Source organism: Notolepis coatsorum (genome assembly GCF_963971535.1).
Source record: "Notolepis coatsorum genome assembly, chromosome: 10".
Taxonomy (NCBI): Eukaryota; Metazoa; Chordata; class Actinopteri; order Aulopiformes; family Paralepididae; genus Notolepis; species Notolepis coatsorum.
Window position 1 is genome coordinate 120,057,325 of NC_140174.1, and position 24,076 is coordinate 120,081,400.

The 24,076-nt window shown below is 45.4% G+C and overlaps 1 protein-coding gene across 2 annotated transcripts in view; it reads right to left on the reverse strand.

The window, feature by feature from the left end:
• Positions 1-24,076, reverse strand: part of LOC311236049 (nicotinamide riboside kinase 1-like) — a 54,640-nt gene that overhangs the window by 10,948 nt on the left and 19,616 nt on the right. For both annotated transcript variants that reach the window (XM_084323635.1, XM_084323636.1), the window contains exons 4-6: positions 17,698-17,986; positions 1,789-1,860; positions 107-213 (exon numbers count right to left, since the gene is read on the reverse strand). In XM_084323635.1, coding sequence (XP_084179761.1) covers positions 107-213; positions 1,789-1,860; positions 17,698-17,986 — 468 coding nt within the window. The remainder of the gene's footprint in view (positions 1-106; positions 214-1,788; positions 1,861-17,697; positions 17,987-24,076) is intronic.

A 24,076-nucleotide genomic window follows, 5' to 3' on the forward strand; every position in this document is an offset into this window, starting at 1 on the left:
TGAGCACCACTGCGGTCACTCACTGATCTCCGACACCGTGCTCTCCATCTCATGACCCGACTCAGGGGTCGCGACCCCCAGCTTGAGCACCATTGCGGTCACTCACTGATCTCCGACACCGCGCTTTCCATCTCCTGTCGGTTCTTCAGGTACATTGGCCACACATGTCCGTCAAAGTATCCAGGGGGGTCAGGGGGCGTGTACACTCTTGAGCTGTCAATCAAGAAGAGTAAGCAGGTAAGAGAGTGTTGTTTGACATTCAACTCACAGACAGACAAGCTTTACCTCCTGTTTGTCCCAGTATTCATACTCCTTATCTCCTGTTTGAATATTCATAACCCTTATCTCCTGTTTGAATATTCATACTCCTTATCTCCTGTTTGAATATTATTCATACTCCTTATCTCCTGTTTGAATATTCATACTCCTTATCTCCTGTTTGAATATTCATACTCCTTATCTCCTGTTTGAATATTCATATTCCTTATCTCCTGTTTGAATATTCATACTCCTTATCCCCTGTTTGAATATTCATACTCCTTATCTCCTGTTTGAATATTCATATTCCTTATCTCCTGTTTGAATATTCATACTCCTTATCCCCTGTTTGAATATTCATACTCCTTATCTCCTGTTTGAATATTCATACTCCTTATCTCCTGTTTGAATATTCATACTCCTTATCTCCTGTTTGAATATTCATACTCCTTATCCCCTGTTTGAATATTCATACTCCTTATCTCCTGTTTGAATATTCATATTCCTTATCAACTGGTTGTCACAGTATTTATACTCCTTATCTCCTGTTTGAATATTCATACTCCTTATCAACTGTTTGAATATTCATACTCCTTATCTCTTGTTTGAATATTCATACTCCTTATCTCTTGTTTGAATATTCATATTCCTTATCTCCTGTTTGTCAAAGTATTTATACTCCTTATCTCCTGTTTGAATATTCATACTCCTTATCAACTTTTTGAATATTCATACTCCTTATCTCCTGTTTGAATATTCATATTCCTTATCTCCTGTTTGAATATTATTCATACTCCGTATCTCCTGTTTGAATATTCATACTCCTTATCTCCTGTTTGAATATTCATATTCCTTATCAACTGTTTGTCACAGTATTCATATTCCTTATCTCCTGTTTGAATATTCATATTCCTTATCAACTGTTTGTCACAGTATTCATATTCCCTATCTCCTGTTTGAATATTCATATTCCTTATCAACTGGTTGTCACAGTATTCATACTCCTTATCAACTGGTTGTCAAAGTATTCATATTCCTTATCTCCTGTTTGTCACAGTATTCATATTCCTTATCTCCTGTTTGAATATTCATATTCCTTATCTCCCGTTTGAATATTCATATTCCTTATCAACTGTTTGTCACAGTATTAATATTCTTTATCTCCCGTTTGAATATTCATATTCCTTATCTCCTGTTTGTCACAGTATTAATATTCCTTATCTCCTGTTTGAATATTCATATTCCTTATCTCCTGTTTGTCACAGTATTAATATTCCTTATCTCCTGTTTGAATATTCATATTCCTTATCAACTGTTTGTCACAGTATTCATATTCCTTATCTCCTGTTTGAATATTCATAATCCTTATCAACTGTTTGTCACAGTATTCATATTCCTTATCTCCTGTTTGAATATTCATATTCCTTATCAACTGTTTGTCACAGTATTCATACATCTTGGGTAAATATTCGACATGACTCCATGTTAAGTTGTACGTAATGGTTAATGGAGGAGAGACATGCCTCCCACCTTCTTCTCCCCCTGCAGACGTCACGAGGGATTTCTAGGAAGTATCTTCTGTCCATCAGTTCATTCAAAGGCCTGCCAATCAAAATGTAAAAAAAGACTAAATAAGCCAGAGAGTCAACGTATGAATTTCTAGTATTATGTCCCGGCCGATCGGACAGTTCAGAATCAGAGCCGATCGTGGCATATTTTAATTGATCTGTATCGATCGGTATCATCAGGTATATTAAGCCCAATCAAATTCTGATCCTTTTTTGCTTAGAAATGTATTAAAACCAGTAAGGGAAAGCTGTGATGTAGGCTATTTACATTTACATTTAGTCATTTCGCTGAATGCTTTGATCCAAAGTGACTTACAAGTTGTGTACAACAAGTCAGCAGGAAAGGCACAACTCTGGCAGCTAAGGGTCAGTAAGATTGTTCGTCAAACAGTGTCGAACTTGAGTGCTACAGACTAGAGTGCATTAGCATAGTAGGTAGTAATATAGGCAAGGTAGATTCCTTAGTAGGAGAGTGCACACTAGTGAAAGACAGTACAAGGTTACAAGGTTAGTATTATTGTTTTTTTCTTCACTTCAGGTATTGGTTAAAGAAGTGGTGTTTTTAGTCGACAACGGAAGATTGGGCGGGTTTCAGCTGTCCTGACTAGTTCTTTCTATAAGCAGAACTATTCAATAACCATGCATATCTTACCTACATTGAAATGGTTTTACTAACTTTAATGTACTTGAAGTGTGCTGCTATATTATCTAGAAAATATAAATGTCGGATCGGGACTCCACCTTCCACTTATCCTGAACCTTACACTGCAGATTGTTCATAAAAATCATACTTAACACTTTAATCGCCGGAAACGCCGAAACTCGTCATTGCCCGCCATGCTCATTCTGCCGAAGACGCCGTAACACGTCTTTGATATCAATATTTAAAAAATCTGTGATCGAAATCATATTTCTCTCCCGGGGACCTGAGATATACTGCTGAGCTCCACTCAACTCTCTAACGGTTCAAGAGCGCCATCTGGTGGCCGATCGGCAGATCGACCAACAGGAAGTCATGTGGATGAAGTGGTGCTCACCCATATTTCGTCCGGGCACTCGCTATCATTAGCAGGACTCCATCTTGACACAGTGAACACCGATCGGTGCACATAACTCGATAAACAACATGATTTGGATGTATATACTATTATACAACCTGGAAATGGATCGGATATTTCGACATCCCATAATAGAAAAAATTCTATTCCACGCTCATCCCCCAACGGCGCGAGGAAGATACGGTGAGTTTCAGCGTTATTTTCTAATGTCTGCTATACTAACTGCTCTGATGATCATATGACCCACACTAGATGAATGATATAACGTTGCCCACGGAATTATAAACGACCCCCCGCCCATCCGGTCAACATCAGATCATACGTAGTAACTTCTAGAAGTACCTCCAGTTGAAATTTTTTATCTGGCACCGATCGCTACCAAACTGTATTTGATCATCAATATAATGCATTTGGGGCTATAAATCAAGTTCTGGAGAAAGCTGCAGAAAACGATAAAAACATACTTATACTTTAGACCGTATTTTAGTATGAATATGTGAATGAAAAAGTATAACGTTGCTACACCCTGAATAATAGATATAGGACATTGAATGGGCCATAATAATGTCAATTTAGCAATATAATTTAAAAAGTTATAGCCCTGCAAAGAAGGGGAACTTCTCCATAGACAAATAGAGCTGGCTAGGGATGGTAAATTATGAATTTAACCATGGCGATCAAAGTGTTAAGTCAGCAGAAGAAAAAATCATGGACATCTCTCTTGACCAGGGATGACCGTGTGCTCTGTCCCAGTTAAATATCTTATAGTAGTAGTAGAAATAGTAGAAGTAGTAGAAGTCAAGTCAAGTCAAGAGTTTTATTTGTCACGGCATACAAGTATACAGTGAAATGCGGGGGGTCTTGCCCGCAACGATTGTGCATAATACAATAATAAGAATCCAATAGGATGAGAATACGACATTTGTGCAATAATACAAGTAATCAAAGTAGGGCATATCAGGTATGTACATGAGTTTTACAAGAGCATGGCAAGACATTCTAGGTCCTGCGATAGTGCAATACACTGTTAGCTACGGATGAGGCACTGGGTCTTTATGTACACTGCTATTATACAATCTCAAGTTATACTATACTATTTTTTAAAGTGACCTTTCATTTTGTAAAGTGACCATAAGTGTGAGCGTGTGCAGCATGAGTGTTCATGTTAAAGTGACTGCTAGTGTGTGAGCGTGTACAGTGTGTGTGTTGTGTGTGTGCTCATGTGTGCTTGTGTGTGGAGAGTTCAGTGTTCAAGACTCTGATGGCCTGGGGGAAGAAACTGAGCCGAAGTCTCTCTGTCCTAGTTGCTGGTGTTCGCAAGCGTTTGCCTGACCGCAGCAGCTTGAACAGGCTGTTGTTGGGGTGGTGAGGGTCTTTCATTATTCTGCAGGCTCTGGATTTGCACCTCTTGTTATATAGGACCTGCAGGGGTGGTAGTGCAATACCCGTAGTACGCTCATAGCTGTCAACCCTACCGTTTTTCCCGGGATTCTCCTGTTTTTTTTACCCTCTTCACGCCATGTTCACGGTTCACGGATTGGCACGTATTTTGTACTTTTACAAAATGGCTGCAATTCTCCTCCGTGACGACAGGTGGCAGCAGTGTAGATTAGACCGTTATCACAGGAAGTCAGACCGTTGCGATCCGAAGAAGAATAACAGCGACGCGACCGGATAAAGCTCAGAGCTCAGGGGAGAGAGTAGACTGATGCACCGAGGCAGACCGAGGGTGTCAAATCAACTTAGCCAGTGTCTCTTGATTGCCCACTCTGTGGCTTTTGTCTCTGGAACAAAAGGTTTGCAAATCTTCTGTGGATAAAACAATACAAAGTTACTGTATGTGATGCAGGAATGTGTAAATGTGTTGGTTGGTGAACAGCCGTTTGCTCTGCGCCTCCACTGTCCCCTCCTGCCATTCCTCCACATTCCTTCACTGACGCCCAATTTCCTGAATGCGATTTATAAATATAAATTGATCCGTTTTAAAAGTTGTCGTGAATTGTCATGGTATGACAAATACAGTTACTGGTAACTCGCAGGTTTTAATTCATTCATTCATTCATGCGAAGCTGTGTGTGTGTTCTGTAATATAGCTGTAGAGACACGGTGTGGCTCATTTTGACAAACATTACTTGTAGTCCAGCATGGGAATAATAGTTTGTTTCCACATGCTGTAGTTTGTAGTTTATTACACGCTAAACATCGCCCATTTCCAAGACAATACAGTATTTTTTCATTGATCGTGAGCTAAAACGTGTTATGTGCAATAAAAATGATATTCCCACTGCTAAATTAATGACCATAGGTATTTTTTATAGCTTTTTCAGGAACATGGCATGTCTTTTTTTATCATGCATATCCTGTTACCTATATTTTTTGCATTTTGCACAATCAATGCGGGCGTGACCACCTGCATTTCACTGTATGTGACAAATAAACCTCTTGATTCTTCTTGAGTTGTCGTATTAATATGTAGCCTACAGTGATGAAGGTATAAAGACACTGGTAATACATTGATTGATTGCTAACTTTAACAGATGGGTACAATACAGTATTGTGCAATACACAATTGTTAAGGGGATGCAGACCAGAGAAGGACTTCTTCCCCCATTTTCAATTCATCATAACATTTATGTATGAATTGTAAGATTTCAATAAATATGAACATGTTAATGCTACTACTACATAAACTGAATTTATACTGAATTTGTCTTACACTTAATGCAGGGATGTTCACAGCATTTCACTTTCAACCAGGTATCTGATTAATTTAATGTAGCAACTAGTTCACCCAGTCCTTGTTGGACTGATAAGTGGTTGCCTAGTGGAGATTTAGGATTCACTGACTGTAGACTGTAAGAAAAAAAGCTGCAAGAAAACTAAATGTCTGGCATCTATGGTTTCCAAATACTGTCAAATTACAGTAAAATCAAATGCATTTACAGATTACAACCTTTATTTAATGGTTAATATTTTGATAAAAGGTCATTTACTGTATTTTTATAGCATTTACACTCTACACAGTAGGAAAACAAAATAATACCGGTTTTGACCAGCAGATGGCAGCGACGAGGCAGCTCCATTGGGAGGGGGCGGGGCCGGGTGGGAGGGGGCGGGCTGAGGGGGCGGGGCCAGGAGAAGGGGCGGGGCTAAAACCGGCACGTATTTTCAAATCCCAATGTTGACAGCTATGAGTACGCTCAGCTGAGCGTACCACTCTCTGTAGGGCCTTCTTGTCCTGTGCCGTGCTGTTTCCATACCAGGCAGTGATGTTTCCAGTCAAGATGCTCTCTACAGCTCCGGAGTAGAAGGACTGGAGTATCTTCCCCGATACTCTGAACTTCCTTAACTGTCTCAGGTGGTAGAGGCGCTGCTTCGCCTTTTTTACGACTGAGTCTATGTGTGTTGTCCATGTCAGATCCTCTGAGATGTGGACCCCCAGGTACTTGAAGCTGCTCACCCTGTCCACGATAGCCCTGTTTATCCTCAGTGGTGTGTGTGTCCCTTGCAGGGTTTCCGTTAGAAAAAATTGTTGTCGGTCTCCGTGACCTGCAAGATTTCAATCTACCGGACAAATGAGATTAATTCCGGTCATAGTTTAGAATAAAGAATGTCATCCTCAAGGCATGTAGATTTATAATATTATTACTTAAAACTAGGCTACTTTTGCGTATACAGTCATTAATTAATATATTCCAAATAAAATAAGTCCCTCGATACTCCGTGCTGCTGCTGACTTGAAATAAAATAGACCGCGTATGTGGGCAGTCGGTCCGACACTAAACAGCAGTCTGTTATAATCACATTTTTATGAGCTAACGAATTCCGTTATATTGGACATTTGTATTAATTATATCAAGCGAAGAACTGAGAAAGCAGAGAGACGGCAACATTATCGTGGTTTGCGTGACGACTCTCTCCACCTCGCAACGACTTATTTGCAAAGAGTATGGCGCTGCAGAGAAGCTGATTTAGCTGTTATTGGCTCTTTTCTGGGAACCGCACAACAGCGCCCCCCACCCAACATTGGCTGAAAATGGCCGAATTGGAGTACTGATGGAATACTGCATTGTGCCGTTGCCTCTCTGGCTCTGCAGCTTCACATGCACTCGCACACCCAGCACTAAGCTCTCGCCGACAACGTCGTTGTCATTATTAGAAGCAACGAGGAAACAAATGTAATGATCGTTTCGTTCATCGCATAGGCTATTTAATTTTAGCCTATTTTAATACAATTCAAATAATCAAATTGTGCTTAGACTCAGGGAATTATTTTCACCGGACATTAAGACCGGAGATATTAAATAAGTCGGACTTCAACAGATTTTGCCGGTCAAAAACCGGTAATTACCGGCTAACGGAAACGCTGGTCCCTTGCTGTTTTCTCCTAAAATCCACGATCAGCTCCTTGGTTTTACCAATGTTCAGGAGCAGGCTGTTGTCCTGGCACCAGCGTTCCAGTACCTCAACCTCCTCCCGGTAGGCCTTCTCGTCGTTGTCAGAGATCAGCCCCACCACCACTGTGTCGTCCGCAAACTTCACTATGGAGTTGGAGCTGAACTTGGCCACACAGTCATGTGTGTATAGTGAATACAGCAGGGGGCTCAGGACACAGCCCTGGGGGAACCCGATACTCAGGGTGATGGTGTTGGAGGTCTGACCCCCCACCCTGACCGCCTGGGGATTTCACTCAGAGAGTCCAGTATCCAGGCGCTCAGAGCGGAGCTCAGACCCAGCTCGATCAGCTTGTCCACCAGTCTGGTGGGGACTATGGTGTTGAACGCTGAGCTGTAGTCAATGAACAACAGTCTCACATAGCCCCCCTTCTGGCAGTCTAGGTGAGAGAGGGTGCTGTGCAGTACTTGGGAGACCGCATCATCAGTGGACCTGTTTGGCCTGTATGCAAATTAAATAGGGTCCATATCACTGGGGAGGGAGGCACAAATGTAATCCTTAACCAGCCTCTCAAAATATTTCATGGCCACAGAGGTGAGTGCCAACGGTCTGTAGTCATTGAGACCTGTTGGGGAGGATTTCTTTGGTACCGGGATAATAGTGGACACCTTGAAGCAGGCAGGTACCACCAGGGCCGGATTAACGAGCGGGCCGTCCGGGCCGCGGCCCGTGGGCCTCTAGTGACGAGGGGCCTCCAAAAAAATTATTTTTAATTTTTTAATTTTTTTTGAGGCCCCTCGTCACTAGAGGCCTTTTGGAGGCCCCTCGTCACAAGAGGCCCCAAATTATTATTATTTTTTTTGTAACTTTTATTTTAAAAAAATTTGGAGGCCCCTCGTCACTCGAGGCCTTTTGGAGGCCCCTCGTCACTAGAGTCTCCAAATTATTATTATTATTTTTTTTACTTTTATTTAAAAGAAAATTTGGAGGCCCCTTGTCACTAGAGGCCCCAAATATTTGTTTCTTTTTTTTTAACTTTAATTTTAAATTGTTTTGGATGCCCCTCTTCACTAGAGGCCCCACATTTTATTGTTTTCTTATTTTGGAGATCGATGTCATACTGTGACACTGAAATGAAAACATATTTCATCAACTAAAATATTTAGTCAACAAAGATATTTCATCAACTAAAATATACAGTAGCCTACGTCACACCCTGCCGTCTGCAAGTGTCTAATCTTGAGTATTTTTTCTCCTCTTCATAAGAGTTTGAGGTTTTCCGTTTGAGGTAAAAACAGCAATAAAAAGTCAAAACTTGCATCTCCACATCCCAGCCCCGACGCTTGAATACTTTTACCAACGGATTTCCAGTTCCGTGTTCGCGCTCTGCGCTCTGATTGGCCACTGACGTTTCTGGTAGCGCCAATCGTGTGACGCCTCTTTCTTTCACCGGTTAAGCTTAGGCACTCTTTCGAAGTTGGTTAAGGTTAGAGTTTGTCTTAGAGCAGGGCGATAGAACACCAGCCCTGATTCCATACTCTAACCTTAACCAACTTCGAAAGAGTCGCCTAAGAAACGTCAGTGGCCAATCAAATCGCAGAACGCGAACGCAAAACTGGAAATTCGTTGGTAAAAGAATAGACACAGCCCCGACACGAATAAGGCAGATTGGGATCATTATTCATGACAGACAGCAGAGACCCGCCGGTGCTGATAGCGGATATCATCGAGCTCCCCCTAGTGACTAGGGGGCGTTATTTCTAAACCTAGCCGCATTTCTGGCAGACGCTCTCTGATTGGCACTGACTGACGCTCTCTGATTGGCCACTGACATGTTTGCCCAATCGCGTGACGAGCTGTGTCTTTGCCCATTTCCGCGTCGAACAGCCTGCAAACTACCTAGCGTTCTATCGCCATGCTCTAAGACAAACTCTAACCTTAACCAACTTCGAAAGAGTGCCTAAGCTTAACCGTCGAAAGAACTTGCCGTCACGCTCTAAGACAAACTCTAACCTTAACCAACTTCGAAAGAGTGCCTAAGTTGGGTAGGAGGGGTGGGTGGGTGGGAGACACTGTACAACTGTACAAGCAAAACTGTACATTGGAATATTGACAAAACCATACTTGGTAATTTACTGTACATTGGAGGGGGTTGTGTTAGGACATTTACAGGGGCCAGTTTCGAATTGCAGTCTCCCGTAGGTGTTCTTTGAGAGTGTTTTTGAAAGTGGGTAGTGATTCACATTCCTTTACAGCTTTGGGTAGGGCGTTCCACATTAATGTGGCATAATTGCTAAACGTGTTTAGTCCCTTGTTTGAGCCGAATCTGGGTGTAGTCTAATGTCTCTCAGTGAATGTGATGTCCTGTCACAACAGCTTGTCAGTACAGAGTGATTCCAGGAGGGCTGAGGTTCTGCTTTTAAGAATGCAGTATTTGTCCCCCCCATGTTTTTACCCCCAAACCGCTGCAACTGCGCGGCCTGGCGGCCAGCACTGTGACTCGCTACTACACAGTGCCGGCACTGCAGATTTACCCTACTCTTGGAATTCATTGCCACTCAAAGTCATAGGGGCACTGTCTCGATAATGCAGTGCTATTAAAGCAGCGTGTAGCCGACGCTTGAACCAGTTGGGATTCGAATAGACGCGGGCCGTTGGTAAAGAAATAGCGGCCTGGAATCATTTTTGGGACGCTCTCAATTCGCAGTAAAGGAATATATCTGTGGTTTCCCTGGCGGATGGCGAACAAGCCAGCCGATTCTACTATGAGTCATGACATTTGACATAGTCTATGACATCATACTTAACTTAAACTTGAACACGGAGGCAGTTACAAGAACTATCCGAGCCCCCGGGAGGGTGGTCGAATACCTTTTGCGATGTATGCAGGGAACGAATTGCAGAGGGAAGTGGAGAGCTGCCTGTCGCCCATTCTAACGCAGGAGTCCTGGACCCCCGACAGGTAAGGTAAGCGATTTTAGATGTATCACTTTAAGTGTGCGGCTGTTGTCCGAATACTAGTGAATATTGAAAAATAAAGGCATGACATTTAGAGACGTCCCCGTCGTAGCGTTCTGGTGCGGGGATATGGGTCTCTCTGTGCGGGGGCGCAACAGCAACAGGTGGGGTAGGCTGGGCAGAGATGTATGCATCAAAACGATTACATTGTTTGTCTCGCATACATTCGATTTATAATGCGAGCACCTGCATTACAATCAAATGACTGATCTGTTATGTGTTATGGACCCGAGTCTCGAGAGGCACTTTATAATAGAAAAAAGACAGTGCAAACATGTATATGTCGCTTACAGTTTATTATGCCTATGCAGCTCGTTTATTTTGACAGAGTTAAAAAAAATTCACTAGGATCATTATATTAAATTAGCGGACGTGCAGCTGGACAAGCCCTGGCTCCACGATGACCACTTCTTACAAGAGGCGCCACCGCCTGGGAAAATGCGTATTGCAAAAAAAAAATAAATAAAATGGGAAGGGGGGGCGCCCCTCCCTATCCCCCCCCCCCCCCCCCCCCCCTGCGACGTCACTGACCACGCCCCCTAATATGTCCCCCCCCACCGCTAGGAACAAAGTTCCGCCACTGCACTTACGCCTCGTCACGACTTGGCTTAATGCCTCCGTGATGCTTTTTTTCTTCTTTTTTTAGTGTGTGTGTATATATTTTTTCGGACTGGGGTCTCATGGATCCATCAGCCACGCTCTTCCAGCTACGTTCTGCTAGCCACACACATGGCAAATGGTCGCGCCTGCGGCCAGAGGCGTCATCATCTGCTGTTGACCTGCTAGGCCGCTAAAATGTCAGGCGAACTTTTGCACAACGCCCTCTCCTGACACGGCTGCCTAATTGCGCTATGACAAGGCAGCAAGCTACTCTGTGTGAACCATAGGAAACAACGGAACTGTCAGCAGAGTATCGCCCTCTTCCGGCCTGGTGGACATACTGCACACGTTTATCATGGAGTACACAGGTCACTTACCCCCCCCCCCCCTTTTTTCTCTTGCTATGGTTCCTGTTCTAGGTCTATTGTCTGAACCTAGCCATGTTCTTATAAGGTTTAATGTGAACTTTTCCATTTACTCTACGTTTTGAGACTTTTTTATTTTTTTTTTTATTTTTTTTTGAGAGTGTGGCAAGCAGCCACTGAGAGAGTAATCTACTTATGGTAGGTTTGAGGGTTTTAGGCCCTATTGTGAGTCCCTGTGTTGTTGGGGAAAGGCCCACCGGTCCCGCACCTTTATGTGTTTTTTATGTATGTTTTATGTATGGCTCAGGACACATGCAGTCCACCCCAGCAACACCATCATCAAGTTCGCTGACGACACCACCGTGGTGGGCTGCATCACAAAAGGTGACGAGACCGCGTATCGCGATGAAATAGAGCAGCTGTCAGCCCTGTGCAAGGATAACAACCTACAGCTGAACAAGCTAAAGACCCAGGAGATGATCGTGGACTACAGGAGGAAGAAGACTGACATACAGCCCCTGTATATCGACGGGGGATGTGTGGAGAGAGTCTCGGTCATCAAGTTCCTGGGTGTCCACCTGGAGGATGACCTGACCTGGAGAATCAACACCACGGAAAAAAGGCACAGCAGAGACTCTACTTCCTGAGAGTACTAAGAAACTACCACCTCAGACAAGACCTGCTTGTGTCTTTTTACCGCTGCTCCGTGGAAAGTATCCTCACCTACTGCATAAATGTGTGGTTCCTCAGCTGCACAGCCGCAGAGAGAAAGGCGCTCCAGAGGGTCGTCAACTCGGCCCAGAAGATCATCGGCTGCCCCCTCCCCTCACTGGAGGGACTATACAACTCCCGCTGCCTCAAAAAAGCAGTAAAAATACTGAAGGACCCACACCACCCGGGCAACAAGCACCTCGTGCGGCTGCGCTCGGGCAGGCGTTTCAGCGTCATGCCCACCCGGACTAACAGACTGAAGTTTAGTTTTTATCCCAGGGCCATATGTGCACTAAACTCAGCTAAATTTTAAAACAACAGTCTCCTTGCACCCCCCCCCCCCCCACGCACACGCACACACACACACAACATTAAGAGATAGTGCAATTATATATATTTTATATTCTATACCCCCCTGTTTTATTAATGTTATTTACGCCCCACCCTGTTTTTATATTTAACACTGTGTTTAGGACTGTTTTTATTCTTATTTTACTAGCACCTAGGGTTGCATTTTTTTAATTTCGTTGTAACAACTGTAACAATGACAATAAAGATCTATTCTATTCTATTCTATTCTATTCTATTCTACTACTGAAAATATTAGTTTTTTGTATGGCTCTAGGTACATAATTATGCTTAGTGGCTAAAATAGGTGAATTTGGTGTGCCCACAGGCCTTTTTAGGTCTGCCCTGTCTACACACCCCCTAATATTCTATGGCTACGGCTAACTCTGAGAGCTTTAAGCTCTGCTCCTGGAATGTTCGAGGTCTTCAGAAACTAGCGAAAAGGAAGGTGATTCTGACCTTTTTAAAGAAGGAGAATGTTTCTATTGCTTTATTACAAGAAACCCATATGGGACCCAACGACACTAAACTCCAAAAGAGTTGGGTGGGACAGGTCTTCGCCACAAACTATTCTACATTTAGTAGGGGAGTGGCCATACTGATCAATAAAAATCTCCCCTTTAGACTCATAACTTCCTCTTCAGATAGCCAAGGTCGCTATGTGATTATCAAAGGGGTTCTTAAGGGTAAAGAAATGAAGGGCTACTCCCCTGACTTTCTATCCAAAATATTTACTGAATATAATGGCCTGGCCTCTGAGAATGCTTTTGTGGGCAGAGAGTTTAACTGTCACCTTATACCATCTCTTGACAAACTCCCACCCAGTTTGGCTCCCCCCTCTAGGCAAGCAAAGATGCTCTCCTCCCTATGGCTCCCCCCTCTAGGCAAGCAAAGATGCTCTCCTCCCTATGTACAGACATCGGATTCTCAGATGTCTGGAGAACTGAAGTTCACCTTTTTTAGCGGCCCACATAAGAGCAACAGTAGAATAGACTATTTCTTCATCCCTTCCTCTAAGCTCTTTCTAGTATTGTCCTGCACAATCGGAAGTATTGTTTTATCGGATCACGCCCCTATATATCTGGTCTACTCCTTGTCAGAAGAGAGGGCGCTGTCGAGACGTTGGCGTCTTAACCCATACCTCCTCAAGGATGATATGTTTGTCTCCTATTTCGAATCGGAATTAAAAATGTTCTACTCAATTAACTCACATTCTACGGATAACCCGTCTCTGCTCTGGGAAACATCCAAGGTCTTTTCTCGCGGACTGATTATGTCTTACGTATCATCCAAGAAACGCAAGAAAAATGAACAATGCAAACTTCTTGAATCCAAACTAGCCGACCTTGAGAATCAACATGTTTCAAACCCAGCCCCGGCTGTGCTTATAGAGCTTACGGCCACCAGAACTGCGTTAAACACTCTTCTGATCCAGGACGCCGAATACTCTCTTAAATTTGCCAGACAGAGAATGTACGAACATGGTGACAAGCCTGGCAGGTGCCTAGCTAACTTGGCAAAAAAGAGGGCTGACACCCAAGTAATAGCCTCAATCTCGGACTCAAAACGGGGTCAGGGCCTTTGACACCAAAACTATTAATAAAGAGTTTGCCTCTTTCTATGCCCAACTCTATAGGACTGAATGACCCGATGGTGCTCTCTCTGACATGCAAGCTTTTTTCGCTGACTTGCACCTCCCTAAGGTATCGAAAGATCAGAACTTGCTCCTTAACGCCCCAATTATGAAGGAAGAAGCTCTGTGCGCCCTTAAGGGTATGCCATCTGGTAAGGCTCCAGGCCCGGACGGTTTCGGATGCGAATTCTATAAGGTATTCAGTCATATTCTATTAGATCCCCTGCTGGCAATGCTTAATCACTCCTCTGAGGTTGGGATATTACCCCAGTCCCTACGGGAGGCTAATATTTGCCTTCTCCTTAAAAAGGGTAAATGCCCTGAAAAGTGCGCCTCCTATAGGCCTATAGCCCTACTTAATTCGGACCAAAAATTGCTCTCCAAGATCCTGTCCATGCGCCTAGAAAAAGTGCTCCCTTTCATTATTAACGAAGATCAGACTGGTTTTATTAAGGGTAGGAACTCTACCAACAACATGAGACGGCTCCTTAATATCATCCAAATGACCCGTGAGATAGACCACCCCGCGGTGGTTCTGTCTTTCGACGCAGAGAAGGCATTCGACTGTGTAGAATGGCCGTATTTGTTTCTATCTGAATTTGGCCTAGGAAATACTTTTATTGACTGGGTCAAGGTTCTCTACAACTCACGGATGACGGCAGTTCTGACTAACGGGCTTAGGTCTAACAACTTTCCTCTACAACGGGGGAACCCTTTGTAGCCCTTTACTATTTGACATGGCCATAGAACCACTATCAGGCCATAAGGCAGTCAGCCGCGATCTCAGGTATTAGGGTGGGCGAGAGGGAGCACAAAATCAATCTTTATGCGGACGACATACTGATCTTTATATCTAAACCTGAGCATTCCATGTCTAACCCGCATGATTTCCACATTTGAAACCTTCTCGGGGTACAAAATTAACTTTTCCAAATCCGAAGCAATGCCACTTGGGACACTTAAATCCATTCCGATCCTGCCCGAGCCCTTCCCATTTTGCTGGTCGCCCTCCGGCTTTGTTTACTTAGGAGTGTTTGTGACACCCACCTATGATACATTGTTTAAGGCCAACTTTCCCCCCCTTTTAGACACCATAAGGGCAGACTTAGTTAGATGGGCCCCTTTACCAATCTCCTGGCTGGGTAGGATATCCCTCGTCAAAATGAACATACTCCCCAGACTATTATACCCTCTCCAAATGATTCCAGTGCTGCTGACAAACAAGGTTATCAAGGTGCTAGAAGGCTGGCTAAGCTCATTCATTTGGAATGGGAAGAAACCACGTCTGAAAATGGCCAAATTACAGATGGATGGTGAAGATGGGGGTCTAGACCGGCCTAATATTAGACATTACCAACTAGCAGCACACCTTAGGGTGCTTGTCGGTTGGTTCAGATCAGACCCACTATCAATCTGGCTAGACATTGAATCCTCACAATCTAAGTCCCCCCTGTGGAACCTACTATTTATCAAAGACTTTAAGTCTGTTAGGAAAATATGCTCTAACCCCATCACACTATGCTCCGTCAAGGCCTGGAAGACTGTCCGTAAGGTGGAGGGCCGAGCTAAGCTGACCTCTCCTCTTAGCCCGATCGTAGGCAATCCTGACTTTAAGCCAGACCAAATTGGCTGCGGCTTCAAGACCTGGCATACGCAGGGCATAACTGATCTTGGCCACTTGTTTGATGGCCAGACCCTAATGTCCTTTCTACAACTGCAGCAGCGGTATGGCCTGTTGAAAACGGAATTTTTTAAATACTTACAAATTAGGCAGTTTATCACCAAGGACACCTCACTGTTAATTAACAGTTCCACCTCGAGGCGGCTAGGTGGTGTAGTGGGCAAGGCACTCGCCATCAACGCTGGAGACGCTGGGTTCGAATCCAGCTCTCGGCGTTGCTATCAGCTTGGCTGGTCGTTCATACTAACACAATTGGCAGTGTTAGGGGTGGGAAAGCTGATGGGTGGGTCCTGGGCGTTGTGGACAGCGACCCCTACAGTTCGGTCGGGGTGCCTGCACAGCGAGGGTAGGATCTGGAGGGAGGTAGTGTGACCTTCCACTCGTTACATTCCCGGTGAGAATCTGCGCTGCCAGGCTGGCTGCACATGCGTCGGAGGAAAGCATGTGACAGTCTCTGGCCTCCCGGACCAACAGTAGGGGGGAGTGCGCAACAACCAGGAAGGGGGTTGGGAATTGGCATAACGACTAACAGTGGGATGGGAGAAAAATCGGAAAAAGGAGGGGGGGGAAAGACAAAAAAAAAAAAAAAAAAAACAGTTCCACCTCGCAGGTGGAGAAAGCCCTCTCCTTGCAGATTCCTAAAAAACAGGATGGATTTGGACTGGCAGATGGACTGGCAGGATGCATGGACTTACGCAAAGAAAATCTGTTTGCAACCGCACCAAGTCTATCCAAGTTAGAATCCTACACCGCATTCATATTACCCCTGCCCTTAAGAGTAAAATGGATCCCAATGGATCCCCACTCTGCTTTAAATGCAAGATAGAGATTGGAAACCACGTCCACTGCTTTTGGTCCTGTGTAAAGCTCCAGAGCTATTGGTTCGACATCGTAGAGGAACTATCTGATATATTCCATACCCCCATCAAACTGGATCCCCTCTGCCTCTTACTAGGCCTCCCAGATATTCATATTGCCAATTTCAAACATAGGAGACTGTTCAATTTGTTGACATTTGCTGCTAGGAAAAACATTCTGTTGTTCTGGATCAAGGATGAGGTTCCATCAAAGAGGTCATGGCACAACATCATTATGGACTGTATCCCTTGTGAATACATCACGTGTATGCTGCACTCCAAGTTGGACACTTTTTATGAAATATGGGACCCATATCTATCTCATATTGGACCTGTGATATCCACCACTGTACTCGCCGGATTTCCCCATTACTCTTAGCCTCCCTAGAGATCACTAATGTCTTGTATGTAGGTGCTCTGTGTCGTTCCAGAAGGTATCATAATGTATTTAAAAGTGCATGCCTATTCGCACACACACACACACACACACACACACACACACACACACACACACACACACACACACACACACACACACACACACACACACACACACACACACACACACACACACACACACACACACACACACACACACACACACACACACACACACACACACACACACACACACACACACACACACATATAAAACATGCACACATAAAACACACATGCATACTGTACTAAACGCATACATAAAACACACACACAGATATAAAACACACACATACAAAACAAACGTACACACCCCACACACACAGTCTGTATCAGTCCACTGGGTGCTATCATTGGCCAGGAGCCGACTCCCTAATCGCTACTATTGCTATATATACATTGTATAACATATGAAGCCATCTGAGCCATGTTTTTGTTGTTTGTCTTTTGTCATGTCTGTTAATGTACTTTTATAGTTTATATTATGTCTTTATTATGCTTATTGTCATTATTGTTGTTAGTGCTAGTGTTGTTGGTGTCTTTGTTATTAAGTCTACTGTATTGTGATGTCTTGTTCTATGTATGTTCTGAAAAAGGAAAATAAAAACATTTATAAAAAAAAAAGAAGACGTGTCCGGCCCATGGGGACATTAACGTGTGTTTATTATTATTATTAACAGGCCTTACAAATAAATTTGATTTGATTTGATTTGATTTGATCTTGGTTCTGAACAGAAAACGTCTCCTGACGCGTCGCTGTCATTTACCTGTAGTTGTAGACGAGGAAGCCCTCCACCAACAACACAAACACCTCCTCCGGGTGGTCTGCGCCCCCTGGGTGGTCTGGGTGGTCTGCGCCCCCTGGGTGGTCTGGGTGGTCTGCGCCCCCTGGGTGGTCTGGGTGGTCTGCGCCCGCTGGGTGGTCTGCGCCCGCTGGGTGGTCTGCGCCCCCTGGGTGGTCCGCGGCCCATCCTCGAGACGCCAGGAAGGACACGGGGTCCCTCTGCCAGCGCTCCACCTCGCTCATCATCCTGTCCATGTTGAGCGCAGCGAGCACTGGACAAGCAGAACACACACTATCATCCTGTCCATGTGGAGCGCAGCGAGCACTGGACAAGCAGAACACACACTATCATCCTGTCCATGTGGAGCGCAGCGAGCACTGGACAAGCAGAACACACACTATCATCCTGTCCATGTGGAGCGCAGCGAGCACTGGACAAGCAGAACACACACCATCATCCTGTCCATGTGGAGCGCAGCGAGCACTGGACAAGCAGAACACACACCATCATCCTGTCCATGTGGAGCGCAGCGAGCACTGGACAAGCAGAACACACACCATCATCCTGTCCAAGTCAAGTCAAGTCAAGTCAAGAGTTTTAATTGTCACGGCATACAGGTATACAATGAAATGCGGGTGGTCTTGCCCGCAACGATGTGCAATACAGTGGTACATATAATAGAATCAAAAGAAGAAACAACATTGTGCAGTAACAGATAGCAGGTAACATGGAGTGACATCTCGGTATCTGTACATAGTTATTTACAGCGCATGTGTGACATGCTAGTTAGCTTTGGTAGTGCAATACACTGTTCCTGTTATTCTAATTTAAAGTGTCCTTTCCTTTGGCCATAAGTGTGCGTGTGTGCGACATGAGTGTGTGCCCGCTCATGTTAAAGTGTTAAGTGGCTGCTCGTGTGTGAGCGTGCACAGTGTGCGTGTCGTGTGTGTGTTCATGTGTGCTTGTGTGTGGACAGTTCGATGTTCTGAGCACTCAATGTACATTGTTCATGGCTCTGATGGCCTGGGGGAAGAAGCTGAGCCTAAGCCGCTCTGTCCTAGTAGCTGGGATTTGCAGGCGTCTGCCTGACCTCAGCAGCTGAAACAGGCTGTTATTGGGGTGGTGAGGGTCTTTCATTATCCTGCAGGCTCTGGATTTGCACCTCTTGTTGTATAGAACCTGCAGGGGGGGTAGTGCAATACCCGTGGTACGCTCGGCTGAGCGCACCACTTTCTGTAGGGCCTTCTTGTCCTGTGCCGTGCTGTTTCCATACCAGGCAGTGATGTTTCCGGTCAGGATGCTCTCTACAGCTCCTGAGTAGAAGGACTGGAGTATCTTCCCCGATACTCTGAACTTCCTTAACTGTCTCAGGTGGTAGAGACGCTGTTTCGCCTTCTTTACTACTGTGCCTATGTGTGTTGACCATGTCAGGTCCTCTGAGATGTGGACCCCCAGGTACTTGAAGCTGCTCACCCTGTCCACGGTAGCCCCGTTTATCATCAGTGGTGTGTGTGTCTCCTGCTGTCCTCTCCTATAATCCACGATCAGTTCCTTGGTTTTGCCAATGTTCAGGAGCAGGCTGTTGTCCTGGCACCAGCGTTCCAGTACCTCCACCTCCTCCCGGTAGGCCTTCTCGTCGTTGTCCGAGATCAGCCCCACCACCACCGTGTCATCTGCGAACTTCACTATGGAGTTGGAGCTGAACTTGGCCACACAGTCGTGTGTGTAGAGTGAGTACAGCAGGGGGCTCAGAACACAGCCCTGGGGGGACCCGATGCTCAGGGTGATGGTGTTGGAGGTCTGACCCCCCACCCTGACCGCCTGGGGTCTTTCGCTCAGAAAGTCCAGTACCCAGGCGCTCAGGGCGGAGCTCAGACCTAGCTCGATCAGCTTGTCCACCAGTCTGGTGGGGACTATGGTGTTGAACGCTGAGCTGTAGTCAATGAACAACAGTCTCACATAGCCCCCCTTCTGACGGTCAAGGTGCGAGAGGGTGCTGTGCAGTACCTGGGAGACCGCGTCGTCGGTGGACCTGTTTGTCCTGTATGCAAATTGCATAGGGTCCATATCACTGGGGAGGGAGGCACAAATGTGGTCCTTGACCAGCCTCTCGAAACATTTCATGACCACAGAGGTGAGTGCCACCGGTCTGTAGTCATTTGGACATGCTGGGGAGGGTTTCTTCGGCACAGGGATGATGGTAGACCTCTTGAAGCAGGCAGGGACCACTGACTCCGCCAGTGATTGATTAAATATGACGGTGAACACAGGGGCCAGCTGGTTGGCACAGGTCTTGAGTATACGTCCTGTTATGCCATCTGGGCCAGCAGCCTTCCTGGTGTTCACCTGCATAAATGCTCTTCTCACACTGTGTTCCGACAACGAGAGAGCGTCCCCCCCCCCTCGCGGTTGCCCCCCCCCCCCTCCACAACAGCCGGCGCGCCAGTGACGTCACTAGCCGGAGAGCCAGCAGCGCCACTGTCTACACCAAACCGAGCGTAGAAGGTGTTGAGCTTGTCCGCGAGGGAGGCGTCGTCGCTCCCCATTGACGGGGCGCTGACTTTATAGTCAGTTATTGACTTCAGTCCCTGCCATAATCCTCTTGTGTCGTTTTGTGCCATTTGTGTCTCCAGTTTGTCAGCATATGTCCTCTTAGCAAGTTTGACTGCTTTGCGTAGAGTATAGACTGAAGCCTTATACTCCTCCATGTTTCCTGACTCTCTACCCAGGTTGTAGGCGGTGGTACGAGAGTTCAGAGCTGCTCTAATAGTGCTATCCACCCACGGTTTCTGGTTTGGGAAAATCCGCACCGTTTTCCTGAGGACAATACCATCAGCTATTGTTGTTATGTAGCACACCACTATGTCTGCTAGTTCACTGACGTCACTGGCGCTTCCTATGAACATATCCCAATCCGTGTCTGCAAGCACGTCCTTGAGCGTGGCCTCTGATTCGTCGGTCCACTTCTTAGTCTCACGTGACACGACGGCGTCACGTGATCTCTGTTGATATGCCGGAAATAGCAAGATGGAGTCATGATCGCTCGAGCTTGTGGACCCCGTTAATGGCGGAGCGGCTACTGCCTTGTAACCCGCTTTGAACGGGGAATAGCAGTGGTCGAGTGTGTTCTTCCCTCTGGTGGAGCAAGCGATGTGTTGGAAAAAGGACGGCATCACTTTCTTCAGGTTGGCCTGGTTGAAATCGCCGGCCACTACCATCGCTGCGTCTGGGTGTTTGATCTGGTGTCTGTTGAGATGATCGTGTAATTCGTCCATGTGGAGCGCAGCGAGCACTGGACAAGCAGAACACACACTATCATCCTGTCCATGTGGAGCGCAGCGAGCACTGGACAAGCAGAACACACACCATCATCCTGTCCATGTGGAGCGCAGCGAGCACTGGACAAGCAGAACACACACCATCATCCTGTCCATGTGGAGCGCAGCGAGCACTGGACAAGCAGAACACACACCATCATCCTGTCCATGTGGAGCGCAGCGAGCACTGGACAAGCAGAACACACCAGGGTTTCCGTTAGAAAAAATTGTTGCCGGCCTCAGTGTCCGGTAGATTTCAATCTACCGGTCAAATGAGAGAAATTCCGGTCAGAGTTTATTGAGCTTAAAAACAATTGATAGGCAAAAGAATGACAACAAAACAAAAGAATGACATCATCAAGGCATGTAGATTTATAATATTTTTACTTAAAACTAGGCTACTTTTGCGTATACAGTCATTATATTCCAAATAAAATAAGTCCCGAGACTCCGTGCTGCTGCCGACTTTAAATCAAATAGGTGTCTGTGGGCAGTCGCCCGACATTAATAAACAGCAGTCTGTTATAATCACATTTTTATGAGCTAACGAATTCCGTTATATTGGACATTTGTATTAATTATATCAAGCGAAGAACTGAGAAATTTGGCAGAGAGAGACGGCAACATTATCGTGGGTTTGCGTGACGACTCTCTCTCTCTCCACCTCCCAACGACTTATTTGCGAGAGTATGTCGATGCAGAGCAGCAGATTCAGCTGTTTTCTGGCTCTATCTAGGGACCGCTCAGCAGCGCCCCCCACCCAACAGCTGAATTGCCAATGGCTGAATTGGAGTACTGCACTGTGCCGCTGCAGCTCCGGCTCTGCAGCTGCACATGCACTCGCAATCCCAGCACTAAGCTCTCGCTGACAACATCGTTGTCATTATTAGAAGCAACGATGAAACAAATGTAATGATTGTTTCGTTCATCGCATAGGCTATTTAATTTTAGCCTATTTTAATACAATTCAAATAATCAAATTGTGCTTAGAGGGAATTATTTTCACCGGACATTAAGACCGGAGAGATTAGATATGTCGGACTTCAACAGATTTTGCCGGTCAAATACCGGTAATTACCGGCTAACGGAAACGCTGGAACACACACCATCATCCTGTCCATGTGGAGCGCAGCGAGCACTGGACAAGCAGAACACACACTATCATCCTGTCCATGTGGAGCGCTGCGAGCACTGAACAAGCAGAACACACACCATCATCCTGTCCATGTGGAGCGCAGCGAGCACTGGACAAGCAGAACACACACTATCATCCTGTCCATGTGGAGCGCAGCGAGCACTGAACAAGCAGAACACACACCATCATCCTGTCCATGTGGAGCGCAGCGTGCACTGGACAAGCAGAACACACACCATCATCCTGTCCATGTGGAGCGCAGCGTGCACTGTTCAAGCAGAACACACTTTAACAACCATATCAAATGATACTGTGGACAATCTGATGCTTTAGTCCGTTCTTTCTTCCACCAGACAACAGGTATTGTCTCATATGGTCTATTAGAAGACAACAGGTATTGTCTCATATGGTCTATTAGAAGGACAACAGGTATTGTCTCATATGGTTTTGATTGAATTGATTGAAAAGTTTATTAACAGATTGCAGAATGGGTACAGTACAGTACAGCTCAATACATACAATTGTTAAGGGGATGCAGACCAGAGAAAGACTTTCGTCTTGTTTACATCAGGGTCCCCCATTTTCAATTCATCATAACATATATGACATACATGACATACAGATAGACAGTACTGCTACATCTATACATTTATGACATATCAGATTTGCAAATACAGTACTGTTTGTGATACAAAAGTGTCCAGAAAAGGAGTGTATATACATTTGGCGTAGAAACTGTACATTGGAGGAGGTTGGTTGGGTGGGGTGGGGTTGGGTGGGTTGGGTGAGGGCTGTACATTGGAGGTGGGGGGGGGGGGGGGGGGGTGGGGGGTTGGGTAGGGGACACACACACATTTTACACTGTACATTGGAATATTGACAAAGCCTTACTTGGTCATTTACTGTACAACTAGGTTAGGACATTTGTAGGGGCCAGTTTCGAATTGCAGTCTCACGTAGGTGTTTTTTGAGAGTGTTTTTGAAAGTGGGTAGTGATTCACATTCCTTTACAGCTTTAGGCAGGGCGTTCCACATTGATGTGGCATAATTGCGAAACGTGTTTAGTCCCTTGTTTGAGCCGAATCTGGGTTTTACATGATTTGTGGAGCTCCCTCTGGTGTTGTGATCGTGGTATTCACTGACCTTTGGGAAGTATTTTGACATGTACATGGGTACCTTGGTCGCGTAGTGTATCTTGTAGACCAGGCCCATTGCAAGTTGCTGTACTCTGTCGTCTACTCTAAGCCATCCTAGGTTGTCAAAGTGGGCAGGGGTGAGGTGGGTTCTAGGAGTCAGGTCAAGTAGTAGTCTGACTAGCTTGTTTTGAGATGTTTGTAATTTGTTTTTTAGTGCCTTTGAGGTGCTTTGGTACCATGAGGTGCAAGCATAGTCGTAGTACCCTTGAATGAGTGCTCCTGCTAGAGTCTTCAGGGTATTCTTGTTTACCAGAGAGGAGATCCGGTACAAGAATCGCGTTCGTTGGTTGACTTTTTTTATTACATTGGATGCCATTTTGTCACAGGAAAGATTAGCCTCTAGGATGGAACCCAGGTAGGTAATTTCATCTTTCCTTGTGATAATATTGTCACCCACTGTAACCGAGAAGCCGTCGGTCTTGCTGAGTTTGTTATTTGAACCGAAGAGAATGGACTCTGTTTTGCCCATGTGTAATGATAGTTTGTTGTCGGCGAGCCATATGCAGATTTTGCCTAGTTCCGAGCTGAGGGCTTTTTCAACCTGTAACTTGTTCTTGTCAGAGACCAGCAGGGCTGAGTCGTCCGCAAACAGGAACAAGTTGCAGTCACAAGCTGACGACATGTCATTTGCATAAATTAGGAATAGTAGCGGTCCTAGTATGCTTCCTTGTGGAACACCACAGCTCACTGTGAGGGGGGGGGATAGGGTACCG